Source organism: Chelonia mydas, chromosome 3 (genome assembly GCF_015237465.2).
Source record: "Chelonia mydas isolate rCheMyd1 chromosome 3, rCheMyd1.pri.v2, whole genome shotgun sequence".
In the NCBI taxonomy this organism is placed as follows: Eukaryota; Metazoa; Chordata; order Testudines; family Cheloniidae; genus Chelonia; species Chelonia mydas.
In genome coordinates this window covers 37716971-37730763 of record NC_057851.1, presented here as the reverse complement: position 1 = coordinate 37730763, position 13793 = coordinate 37716971, and the positions used below count along the sequence as shown (strand labels likewise).

Below are 13793 nucleotides of genomic sequence, written 5' to 3'. Positions count from 1 at the left end.
ACATTCATGGATGCAGTAAAATATAATACTACTCAAGGACCACTTACAACATGCTACTTCCATTAGCTGGAATTAATTGTCCCACATTTTATCAAGCTTTATTCTTCCTCATTCAGTGCTACATTCCATTTTCTAAAGTAAAAAGGGGTTGATGGGATTAGTTGTCCTTCAATTTCTGTATTTTTTTTTGTTTCAAAGGAGCTTAGAGTGCTATAGTAGAACCAGTAAGCAAAAATGGATGTATGGTTTCATGTTGCATAAATAATTACATATACGGTGTTTAACAGTGAGAATGGAATTCTATAGATGGACATTCCAGTCTAAAGGGAATTCAACAAATTATTACAGGACAGATGCAAAGTCCACAGTAACTCTAAGTATTTCATATGCAATCACTTGGAAGTGTCTTAATTCACCACAGCGTCTGTTTAGAAATTTAAAAACTTAAAATTATCCTTCTATAACTGTATCTAGTTTCATGTTAAGTTTAACAAATACTTAAGAAAAAATGTTTCAAATAGCAGCAGATTAGTTCCTTTGAAAAGAAAGCTATAGAATTTCAAGATCAATAGACTTCTAAGAGCTCAAGCTGGACCATTTCCTAACTGTGAAGAGGAAACTAAGCACAAAAAGAGAAATTAAGGTTTTTTTTCCAGTCAACACTGGAATCAAATAAAATATGAAGATACAAACAGAACAAAGTCCTTGACAATTTAAATGTTTGCTTACAAGAACAGAAAGATATAATTCATATGTATAGTACTAAGAAACTTCCATTAAGTTAACACAAAGAAATCTCTACAAGTAGGTCATAACAATTACATAACATTACATATACTGTCTTTCACAAAATGCCACAGAGTTAAGTCTCCTGTTTTTATTTTTCAACTGCAACTATTATTTAAGGGATACAGGCAAAGGAGCAAGGATCTGTTTCAGAAAATATCTGAAGGCAAGAGTTGATAAGATGAAAGGATAACTGAATACTGTTCCAGACAACAAGAGCAGTTACAGAAAAGGAGCCTTTCACACTCATGCTAGGGAAACTGTCTGAAAAACTAGAAAGGTCTGTGATAGATAAGCACAGAGAGAAGGACGGTATGCAGAAAGTAGCAACGTCTGAGATGTAGGCAAGTCTCAAGACGGGTTTAAAAGAGACGGGCACAGAACTCACTCTTTGGTCACTCAACAATTTAGGATTGCATTTTGCACATGACCAATTGGAAAAAGAAAAGGAGTACTTGTGGCACCTTAGAGACTAACAAATTTATCTGAGCATAAGCTTTCATGAGCTACAGCTCACTACTTCATCGATGAAGTGAGCTATAGCTCACGAAAGCTTATGCTCAGATAAATTGGTTAGTCTCTAAGGTGCCACAGGTACTCCTTTTCTTTTTGCGAAAACAGACTAACACAGCTGCTAGTCTGAAACATGACCAGTTGAGGCATTTTTAGAGCACAGGGTGCACATCGACACAAGGTTTTCCATATTTGCTAATAAATTACCTTTTCAGTTATTTTTTCCACACCCAAATCAATTAACATACTGTGCTCATTTGTACATTAATTGCCATTTTCAATGAACTAACAACTTGAACACTGTATGCTCCCTTTCCTCAGGATGGTAAACTGGTTAAACTGCAGGTCCTAACCAAGAGCACTGTCCTCTGACTAATTTTGGGGGAAAGGAACGAATATAAATTCAGCAGGAACAGAACTACAGAAAGACAGATCATTTATTCCATAAAAGTTTACTAAAATTTGCAATATATACTATTCCACTCTCAAATTAACTAATACATTAAACAGGTTTATTTCTCAATAGATCTGAAGAGCCAAATGCATGCTTGACTCATTGCAGAGAATTTCCAGTAATATCAATGATGTTCGCGTATGGGTTAAAGGCACTAGGTGGCAGCTTTAAATTAGGGTCTGATCAAATGCCAATTAAAGTTAACAGAAAGTCTTCCAGCTACCACTGAAGTTGGTGGACCAGGGTTTTAATGCCTAACATTTGAATCTGAAAACCCTATCAATGATGTCTGAGGATGACTTTGGTAAATAAGTCAGATACAAACAATGGTACCTAGAATCAGACTGAATGTGGGCAAGAGTTCTGAAAGCTTCACACTGCACTATTAAAGCATCTTAATCTGTAGTGCTCCTACGTAGGATACATTTCAATTAATGTCCTAAGAGAAGACTGTAGTTGTAGCCATGTCAGTCCCAGGATATTAGAGAGAGACAAGCTGGATGAGGTAATATCTTTCATTGGATCAACTTCTGTTGGTGAGAGAGACAAGCTTCAGGTCAGAGGAAGAGCTCTGTGTAGCTCAAAGGTTTGTCTCTCTCACCAACAGAAGTTGGTCCAATAAAAGATATTATCTCAACCACATTGTCTCTCTAAGACAGTGGTTCTCAACTCTGGTCCACCGCTTGTTCGGGGAAAACCCCTGGTGTGCCGGGCCAGTTTGTTTACCTGCCGCATCTGCAGGTTCGGCTGATCGCGGCTCCCACTGGCCGCGGTTCGCCGCTCTAGGCCAATGGGGGCTGCGGGAAGGGTGGCCAGCACATCCCTCGGCCTGCGCCGCTTTCTGCAGCCCCCATTGGCCTGGAGCGGCGAACCGCGGCCAGTGGGAGCCACGATCGGCCGCACCTGTGGACGCAGCAGGTAAACAAACCAGCCCGGCGTGCCAGGGGCTTTCCCTGAACAAGCAGTGGACCAGAGTTGAGAACCACTGCTCTAAGAGAAAATTGCCATTCATGACATATTGCCTGGCAGTTCTGATCTGGGCAACATTCCAATAAGGACTATTATGAGGCCATCAACTTTCACTTGTAACAGTGGCTAAATTTGACCCTAGTTTTCCAGAGATGCTAAACTAACACCCTATTCCACCTTGTCCCGACACATGAAAATACTAGAAGTACTGCAAAAGTTGTATACCTTTTAGTTGTAATATACTATTAAGTATGTAAATTATCCAAGTTTACTAAGATATCTAGAGCAGCCATTTGGCAAGTGAACATCACCGCAAGGTGGACAGATGTTACTTAAAAAAAAAAAAAAGAAAAGTAAATTTTACCAACTACCTTGTATTATTGCTACACTCTAGACAATCATATCATCTTCATTAAAATATTGATTAAAAGTTATTGTAATGTTTTCCCATTATTCTAGGAGACTATAAATTTTGAATATAAGAATTAATCACATATCAAGTGAGCCTCTTCCCTGCCCCCCCGCCACCAAAGTTGGAGTTTCAAATAATTTCCTCTCATCAAAATGCTGATTGACTTTCCCTGTCCAAGGTGCTTGTGATTACAGCTCTGCATTGCTAATAAGTGCAGATGAGAAGAATGTGCGGAACACAAAAAAAGTTTCAGTTTGAATAAGACACACCAAACTGTTACAGCAAACTTTAAACTATGAACACAATCCCTCCTACTTCCTGGTTGAATTTTATTAATCTTTGTTCTGAAACTTACACAGTGTGACTGATGTTGTTGTTGAGCTGGCTGCTCTCATCCTCAAGTTCTGGACTGAAGGAGTCACATCTTTTCCAACCATCTTCAGTTTTAATCCATCTCCATCCTGGAGATCTCCAGTCTTGGCCCAAAAATGGCATGGTTTCCCTATAAGCAATAAGTAGTTTATTCATGACAAGTATATTTTAAATTTAAATATTCCTGGAAATGTTTCAGAAACTCCCTCACACTTCCTAATTCATTACTCCACCTTCCCCCATTTTAAACAGGGCAATCAAGTTTTGGAAAAATTAGGTTTCTACAGTTAACAGTGTCTGGCAAAGAAAAAGCTGTTCCTTTTTCTCCTTTGTGATGCATAAAAGGATGACCTGAAATTTTATAAAACAAACTTTTTACTGCATGAGAAATTCAGGAGTCATGTACCTTCCCCCCCTCTAGAATTCTGAAAGAGAGGGAGAACTAGTAAGTTTGACAAAGATACAACAGAACTGAAAGCTGATTAAATTGAGAAAGGAAATGATTTTTATTCAGATAATTTAAGAGCTGTTTTGTTAACATGTATTTAATACAAACAAGTCAAAAAGATGAAAGAAAAACTTGTTAAAGATACAAAAGCTCCTTCCGTTAAGGAGTTAGTGAGTTTCCAATCTACAATTCTTGATTTTCCAAGTTCTCTCTCCAGAAAACAGGCAAGATTAAACATGACATTCATGATATTTCTAAGGCACAAATGCAGCACATATGTTTGAAAATTGTGGGGGACTTTTTAAACTCAGTTATTTAATAAATCAGCAAGAGGGCACACACCCAAATCCCACCTCTCTCAACCCCAGGTTCCCTTCAAAATACCTGCAGTAAGAAATGAAGTGTTTCTCCTGTTCATGCATTTTACACATGAAGCATTGTTAGGTCACAGATCATTACTGTTCTGGAAGTAAGAGAACTTCATGAAAGATAGTAAATTGGAGTTACTATAAGTGAGGATACAATACAATAAAAAGAAATTAGAAACAAAAACAAAAAATGGAAAACTACATGCTAATAAATCTTGGGAATTTTCCACCTCCCCATATTTAAAAAAAAAAAAGTGAAAAATCTATGAAAGATTTATGAACAAAAGACACTATATGATTCAGTGGATGTTTATTCCTGAGACATACAAAGAAAGGTATATTATTCAAAATAAAACGTTTGTGAACTTTAAGTGAAACACAGGAGTTCCCAGTCAATTAAATACTAATATCATGTCTACACTATCCCACAGTTTGGACTAAGAAGGTGTGAACAGCAGTGCGCACCAAAGAGCTGCACTGTAATTCCTCTGTGTGGTCCCCTTGGGACATTTAAGTTTGCACTTCCAGTGCCAGAGGGGAGTTATAGTGCAGCACTTTTGCGTGCACAGCTATTCACATCCCCTTAGTCCAGGGGTGGCCAACCTGTGGCTCCGGAACCACATGCGGCTCTTCAGAAGTTAATATGTGGCTCCGTGAATAGGCACTGACTCTGGGGCTGGAACTACAGGTGCCAACTTTTCAATGTGCCGCGAGGTGCTCACTGCTCAATCCCTGGTTCTGCCACAGGCCCTGCCCTCACTCCACCCATTCCCGCCCCCTCCCCTCAGCCTGCAGTGCCCTCGCTCCTCCTTCCTTTCCCCCAGAGCCTCCTGCACGCCGATACAGCTGATTGGGAGGTGTGGGGAGGGAGAGGGAGGTGCTGATTGGCGGGGCTGCCGGTGGGTGGGAGGCACTGGGGGAAGGTGGGTGGGGGAGCTGCTGGGGAGCTGCTGACATATTACTGTGGCTCATTGGCAATGTACATTGGTAAATTCTGCCTCCTTCTCAGGCTCAGGTTGGCCATCCCTGTCTTAGTCCACACTGCGGGGGAGCGTAAACATGCCCTAAATGGCTGGACAGAAGTGCAGATTTTGTAAAACTGACAATTATAATTCATCTCTCCTGGCTTCCATGAATTTGCTTATAAAATTTTGCACCAAATTGATTGAAGGAACTATGCACACTAAGTGGGGGCTTGGGTTCAAGTCCCTGCTCCAGAGTGTGGACCTGAATCTGGGTCTCCCACATCAGTTCCCCAACCACTGGGCTACTGGGTATTAAGAGGGTGGCACCATCTCCTCCTTGTTGGGTTTTGTGAATGATGCCTATATGCTCTCAAACATCTAGCCCCCAAATTTGAAATGTTTCATTTTGATGTTTGGTTTGACATTTCCAAGTTCTTTTTTTTTTTTTTTTTTTGACCAAATAATTTTGGCCAGTTCTACTCAGGATTATGCTCCAGACACCACATTATAGTCTCTTATTATGAGATCAGTCATGTTGGCTAAGTAATAGAAAAGTTCAACGCCTTTTCCTAATATATTTTCAGTGTCATCATATATACTTCCAGTTCTTCATTATTAACTAGATCAAGCCAGATTTCAATTGAGAGTCCCACAGTAGCATTAGCAAATTGTAAGGTGCTTCCAAAACATCCTTTGGCTATGTTTTTAAATGCAGTAGTTCTCTGTAGAGCTCGTTGTTGTTTAACGTGAGCTGTGATCAAAGCCCCTTCATATGAATTGCAATACACTTATGATAGCCAGATACTAGTATAGAGACACAATCATCCTGAGAGTTCTAATGTGTCATAAGGAAATTGAGCCATTAATATCTTTATTCGGTCAATTAAACATGAGGCTGATGATGGGTTACATTTATTTTATATTTTTGAAATTCTACAATCTGTTGTAGAGATCTGGTAAAAAAATGAAAAAGAGTTTTGAGACATGGAACAATTTCTTTATTCCAAAATTTTAAACAAAATACTTTTGAAAAAAAAAAAAGATTTTTCTAAATATTGGATTTGTTTTTCTCTCTTTCTTTGACAGAGTGGCAAATTTACTTTGTTTCATTTTTCCTTTTGCCACTAATTTCTCCAACTTTGGAAAAGGTTTGAAAATTTATAGAATGGCAAAAGGAAAAAGTCTAGATTTCATTTTATTGTTTTCAGTAGCAAACAAAACAAAAAGAAAGGTGAGAAACGGAAAAGACAAAGCCCAAAACTCTAAAAAAAAATAAATTTGATTTTCAAAACCTGAACAAAAAATTTGAATTCCAAGTGAAAAATTTCCGTTTTGATGTTTCCTAATTTTTGCAGGGGATCATACACCTCAAATTTGTTTAATAAAACACCCTTCATTTTTCTAATGGGAAAATGTTTTGGTTGAAAATATTAAACAGTTCTATGCGGGAGGCGTTACCCATATTTTCCTCCATGAGTGTTAAATAGTGTGCTGAACAACTTCATAGTATAGGTTGTGCAAATGGCATAAGCTGCAATTATATTTTCCTAGATTCCTTAATGGCAATCTGGACACAATATTCTGTAGGGTTTTTTGTTTGTTTTTTGTTTTTTAGGAGAGAGGAAGAGAGAGAAAGTCAATTAGGGCTGCCAATTTTGGTTGGAGGTTCCTGGAGATTTCATCACATGACATAATCTTCAATTAAAGATTACTCTTTAATTCTTGGAGACTCCACAATCCTGGAGGGCTGGAAACCCTAAAATCAATAGCATTAAATAGGACAATCGGAAGCCTTAATCAGGACGCTTCTCATGTTCAAACCATCTTGTATTAATGTCAGTGTTCCCACTTTTAGTTCTGCCTTTAATTTCTCCTGTTTCTTCACTTGCAGCTTCTAGTAGGTGAACTTCAATTTTTAAATCTGTCCGCAGGAGTACATCTCTCTCCAAGGCAGAGTGTTTCAGTCATTTCTTTAAACTGCATACATTGTGCTGCACTGAAGGCAATGTTGTTCCTATAAAAGGCTGTTTTATCCTTCTTATCAAATATCTGGCGTTCAGGTGTTTGTGACAGTCACCATCTGAGCTATGCCACTAGAGTGTCAAAGGAAAAAAAATAGATCCTGCTACATTAAGTCAATGTGTTAAGTGCTACAGAAAGAACTGGAACATAGACAAAATAATTACCAGTTAATGTTTGTTTCTGGGCATCTCATTACCAGAAAGATACTGACAACATGGGAGGAGTTCAGAGCATCAAAAGTCATTACAGACTGGATGGAATGCATGTGAATAGTCCCACTAAAGTTATGAAGACATTTAAGAACATGAATGGGAATGTTAAGGCAGCAAAGTTTCAGAGTAACAGCCGTGTTAGTCTGTATTTGCAAAAAGAAAAGGAGTACTTGTGGCACCTTAGAGACTAACCAATTTATTTGAGCATAAGCTTTGAGCTGTAGCTCACGAAAGCTTATGCTCAAATAAATTGGTTAGTCTCTAAGGTGCCACAAGTACTCCTTTTCTTAAGGCAGCAAAGAAATTCAATACAGAGAGATTCAGGTATTGCTTTGTGATCTTGTATAGGGCTTGATTAGTTACTAGCATCACATTGTTTTAAAAAAGAAGAAATTGAACTCTCTTTTTAATGTTTAACTTATTTCCTTTATTGGCAGCAGAAGTATTGATATTAAAGACTCTAAAGATGACAAAGGGCTGCATTGGCTTCTAGGATTACCATAGTTTTCTCCACAAATAAATGTAAAGGTTTGTTCCCTCCTCCCTCCCATATCAAGCAATGGGCTTCCTCACATCCATAAAGGTATGCAGGTGTGCAAGTATATGGGTAGGACTGGAACTTAAAACTGTTTCATTCAAATTTTACATCAAACAGGAAGGATATAAAATGGAACAACTGATTATCAGTGAAACCCTAGTAAAATAGCGAATAAATTCAATTCTTTTAAAAAAAAGTTAATTTTGCTTTTTTTAAGCTCTTGAACTTTGAGAGACTGAGTCAGTCAGAGTGAGTCAGTACAATTATGCATAAACACTCCTATAAAAGTTGTGTCTGCTTCAAAACAACATGCCTTAGTATACATGGTCAACAAACTCTTGATTACTTTATAGCCTTAAAGATGACCTGCAAACCAATGGGACTGAAATGAAAGGAAATAAAAATTCAGTAAATGTTTTCTCTACCCCTACAAAACTGATAACTGGATTAAAGGTTTTAAAAATACTAATGGAAGTGGCAGCCAAATGCACACATCAGACAATACTTTTGCTGCTCCTACATAAACTTTAGAAACTTGTATCTAGAATCTGGATCACTTAGAGCTTTCTTTCTTACACTTTTATGACCTCCCATGTTTAGGGCAAGTAAGCACATTTATACGTCCGGGATGGAACAAAACAAAACAAAAAATCACTAGGAAACCACCAATTTAATTAGCAATAAAACTCTTGTGGAGAAAGCCATAGTGAGACACAGCCACAGAAAGTCAATAACTCCATGTGAGATTAGCACATGATGACCTGAATTTTCTATTAAAAAAAAGAATAAAAATATTGTTTTTCTATTAAAAAAAGAGAACATTTAATATTGCACAAGATGAAAATATCTGTCTAGCTCAGGGGCGTGCAAACTTTTTGGCCTGAGGGCCACATCGGGTTTCCAAAATTGTATGGAAGGCCGGTTAGGGGAGGCTGTGTCTCCCCAGACAGCCAGGCGTGGCCTGGCCTCTGCCTCCTATCCGACCCCCCTGCTTCTCGACCACTGACAGCTCCCCCGGGACTCCTATCCCATCCACAACCCACTGCTCCCCGTCCCCTGACTGCCCCCAGAACCTCTGCCCCTGACTGCCCCCCGCCACCCCATCCAACCCCCCCGCTTCCTGACTGCCCCCTGGAAACCCTGCCCCATCCAACCCCCCGTTCTCCGCCCTCTGACCGCCCCAACCCCATCCACACCCCCAATCCCTGACCACCACCCCCCAGTTCCCCTGCCCTCTATCCAACCCCCCCGCTCCCTGCCCCCTTACCACGCCGCCCAGAGCACCGGGTCAGGTCGCAGCTCTGCAACTGCGCTGCCCGGCCGCCCAGAGTGTTGTGCCAGCGGCGCGGCGTGCTGGGGCTGTGGGGGAGGGGGAACAGCGGGGAGGGGCTGGGGACTAGCCACCCGGGCCAGGAGCCGGGCAGGAGGGTCCTTCGGGGCAGATGTGGCTCACGGGCTGTAGTTTGTCCACCTCTGGTCTAGCTCTAGCTAAAAATGCTGCAACCTGCTTCTCACCCATCTTTATTTGAGAAACAGTAACTCCTCACTTAATGGTGTAGTTATGTTCCTGAAAAATGCGACTTTAAGTGGACTATAAGGTGGATAGAAAGTTGGCTAGATTGTCGGGCTCAACGGGTAGTGATCAATAGCTCCATATCTAGTTGGCAGCTGGTATCAAGTGGAGTGCCCCAAGGGTCAGTCCTCGGACCGGTTTTGTTCAATATCTTCATAAATGATCTGGAGGATGGTGTGGATTGCACCCTCAGCAAGTTTGCGGATGACACTAAACTGGGAGGAGAGGTAGATATGCTGGAGGGTAGAGACAGGATACAGAGGGCCCTAGACAAATTAGAGGATTGGGCCAAAATAAATCTGATGAGGTTCAACAAGGACAAGTGCAGAGTCCTGCACTTAGGACGGAAGAATCCCATGCATCGCTACAGACTAGGGACCGAATGGCTAGGCAGCAGTTCTGCAGAAAAGGACCTAGGGGTTACAGTGGATGAGAAGCTGGATATGGGTCAACAGTGTGCCCTTGTTGCCAAGAAGGCCAATGGCTTTTTGGGATGTATATGTAGGGGCATTGCCAGCAGATCGAGGGACGTGATCATTCCCCTCTATTCGACATTGGTGAGGTCTCATCTGGAGTACTGTGTCCAGTTTTGGGCCCCACACTACAAGAAGCATGTGGAAAAATTGGAAAGAGTCCAGCGGAGGGCAACAAAACTGATTAGGGGACTGGAACACATGACTTATGAGGAGAGGCTGAGGGAACTGGGATTGTTTAGTCTGCGGAAGAGAAGAATGAGGGGGGATTTGATAGCTGCTTTCAACTACCTGAAAGGGGGTTCCAAAGAGGATGGCTCTAGGCTGTTCTCAGTGGTAGCTGATGACAGAACAAGGAGTAATGGTCTCAGGTTGCAGTGGGGGAGGTTTAGGTTGGATATTAGGAAAAACTTTTTCACTAGGAGGGTGGTGAAACACTGGAATGCGCTACCTAGGGAGGTGGTGGAATCTCCTTCCTTAGATATTTTTAAGGTCAGGCTTGACGAAGCCCTGGCTGGGATGATTTGTTGGGGATTGGTCCTGCTTTGAGCAGGGGGTTGGACTAGATGACCTCCTGAGGTCCCTTCCAACCCTGATATTCTACGATTCTAAGTGAAACGATGTTAAGCGAATCCAATTTCCCCATAAGAATGAATGTAAATGGGGGGGGGGGGGTTAGGTTCCAGGGAAACTTTTTTTTGCCATACAGTACAGCACTATAAGTTGGGAGGTGCCCCCGCCTTACCCCACACAGGCACAGCCCACTGGCACTGGAGACAATGAGGCAGGCAAGGAGGCTGAAGGTGCTGTAGGCTAGGAGAAGCATGTTGCGCAGCCAGCAGGTTCCCCTACTCTGCAAGCACCAGGGGCGTGGGGGCGGGGGCTCAACCCTCGGCGCACGCACTCCACCCCTTCCCCCAAGCCCCCACCCTTAACCCGCCTCTTCTTCCCCCCCATTTTTACTCTGCATGCCACGTCCTTGCTCCTCCCCGCTCCCTCCCCTGCCTTCTGCCCACGGCAATCAGCTGGTTTGCGGCATTCAGGAGGGAGGGGGCAGGAGCAAGGACTTGGCATGCAGGCTCCCCCTCCCTCCCTCCCTCCCCTGCCTCCCAAATGCCGCAAGCCAGCTGATTGCCGCGGGCAGGAGGCAGGGGAGGTGCGCCATGTCCTCACTCCTCCCCCCTCCCCGCGTCAATCAGCTGGTTTGCGACGTTTGGGCGGCAGGGGAGGGAGGGAGAGCCTGCATGCTGAGTCCTTGCTCCTCCCCCCTCCCTACAGAATGCCGCAAGCCAGCTGATTGCTGCTGGCAGGAGGCAGGGGGAGGAGGGGGAAGGCGCTGATCCATGGGGTCTGCCTGCGGGCGGGAGGCACTGTGGGGTGGAGGAGGGATGGAGGGGATCTGATAGGGGGACTGCCAGCTGTGGACAAAGCAGGCAGCCAAACAATGTTATAGCGAAGCATTGCACAACTTTAAATGGAGCGTGTTCTGTAATTGATCATGGATGTAAGATCGAAACAATGTTAAGTGATAGGATGTTAAGTGGGGAGTTACTGTACATAGACCATGGAGATTACAACCCGCTATGCAGTGATCTGCTTTTATGAACTTGGCTTCTCTCCTGGAGCATCTCAGGCTCAAAACTCTTACAGATATGCCAGAAAACAAGAGAAGCTGCATTTACGGAAATTAGAGCCAACGGGGCCCTACATTAGAAAATGGTCCAGCTGCAGAATTGAGGCTTCGCTTTGATCCTCCTCATCTCCTGGAAAAGTACTAACATAGCCCTCAGCTGAACAAAGTTTCGCTATTCCTGAACTCACCAGTTTTAAGAGCTGCCAGCCCATATGAACTTTATACAATCATACATACCTCTTACATAGAGTGAGATTTTCATGATCTCATTACCTCATGTGGAGAAAACTCCTTTGCACCACCACAGCAAGAATAGAGTTCTCTAGACTTCTGAATGTTGGACCCATTATATTTTTGTTTTCCTCACATGTCTTTCCCTGAAAAACTTACCCTCCAACTTCACACAACAGATAATTTACAATAAACTTGGTTATTTGATTTGCAGTGATTGGCACTACAGAAAAAACAGATATTGTTTACCTTCTGGGTTTCCAAGCACTGAAAGCACAAATGAGAGTTGGTTTCTTGGTTTTTTTGGGTCTGCACCCTTTCCTCAAAAGAAATGGGAAATCTTGACAGGCTAAAGAATTGCAAAGCATTTTTGAGATTGTTTTGCTTGTGGTGGGGTGGATAAAACATCACACATGAAACTGACAGCACTTAAAGTCCCATTCATAACAGAAAATCCCGCATCAGACGAAGTTAGAAAGATGTGATCCTACACTACTCCATCCCTCCCTGTTCAGCACTCTGGACTCTGCACCATGAGGACTTCCCTGCTGAAAAGCCATCTCATTTTCTATCACCAGCCCTGCTCACTCCCTGGCTCCTTCTCAGTAATCAAGGAATACACAGCATCCTCCCTTGAATCCCCAGAGCTTTCATGGCCTCCCATCGCAAGTCTCCCATGCCTCCCCACGACAGACAGCTGCCTCGCTCAAACCCAGAAACCCATCTGCCACTCCATACCCTGGACCACTAGGCCTATGCCTCTAATTCACCTCTTCCCTAATCTGCAGGCTCCTAAATGTACCCTGTTTCTAACTCCAGCAACTCCTGCCCCCAGCAACCTAGGGTAAAAATCTGTTCCCCCAACTACCTTCCCTTCCTACATTGCCCAACCACACAGCCCACTGCTATCCTATTTCTTTTCTTCTTGCTCCTCTAGACATCCCCAGCCTAGCGCAGCCCCAGCCTCTTGATCCCAGCAACCCCCTCTCCATGTTCAGCCCCATCCAAACAACACCGTTGCTCCCTCCTGTCCCGTCCCAGCCCTCCCGGTCCCTGCCCCTCCCATCCCAGCCCCCCAATCCCTGTCCCAGCCCAGCCCCCCAATCCCTGCCCCTCCTGTCCCAGCCCCCCATCCCTGCCCCAGCCCCCGATCGCTTCCCTCTCCTACTCCAGCCCCCCCCCACCTCAGCCCAGCCCCCTCTTGCCCCAGCCCCCTCCTGCTCTGGTTCCAACCCGCCCAGGCCCCCGCCCCATTCAGCGCCAGCCCCGCCCCCAGCAGCCCTACCCAGCAAACCCCAGCCTGGCTCCCGCTGCCCTGGCCCCGCGGCAGGCCCGGGGAAGCGCGGCGCGCAGCGCTCACCTGACGGAACCCAAGCAGCTCCAGGGCTGATGATGGAACTAACAGCGAGGCTAAACTCTCCACCCTCCCGCTCCCGCTGATTGGCCGCTTGCCGCGGCGCTTGTTGCTACCCGGAAGTATGATTTTCGATTGGTTACGACGTTTGTGACGTCACGGGCTTGCTAAACCGGCCGCGTCACGTGACTGTGGAGAGCGAGAAGCACATGTCAATGTTTTGGTTGGCGGCGGAGAGGCCCGGCCCCGCTCTGTGAGCGGGCTGGGCGGGACAGGGGGCGTGTCCCGGCTTCTGAGGCTGCAGGAGCCGCGGCACCGCGGGAGTCCGTTCTCCAGGGGTCCGTTGTGACGTCACCAGACCAACCCCCCCGCTTCCCTAGGGTCGCGAGCTGGAGGCTCGGCCTCGCCCCAGGGTGACTGGTGTGGGGCAGCGGCTCCCCCTGAGCCCCCTAGGGGTAAGGCTGGGGCGG

General features: G+C 44.2%; 1 protein-coding gene across 13 annotated transcripts in view; it reads right to left on the bottom strand.

Annotated features, from left to right (window-relative positions):
* The window catches only part of FBXO25 (F-box protein 25), a 62442-nt gene extending 48979 nt beyond the window's left edge, over positions 1–13463 (bottom strand). For 3 of the 13 annotated variants that reach the window (XR_006289400.1, XR_006289401.1, XR_006289402.1), the window contains exons 1-3: positions 13330–13371; positions 12219–12318; positions 3490–3636 (exon numbers count right to left, since the gene is read on the bottom strand). Coding sequence is in view for 7 of the 13 variants with exons in the window: in XM_037894171.2 (XP_037750099.1) it covers positions 3490–3629 (140 nt within the window). In the remaining 6 variants the exon portion in view is untranslated. Of the gene's footprint in view, positions 1–3489; positions 3637–12218; positions 12319–13329 lie in introns of those variants that run through there. The other 10 variants (XM_037894170.1, XM_037894172.1, XM_043542328.1 and 7 more) reach the window with 7 other exon arrangements.
* Between the last annotated feature and the right edge of the window lie 330 nt (positions 13464–13793).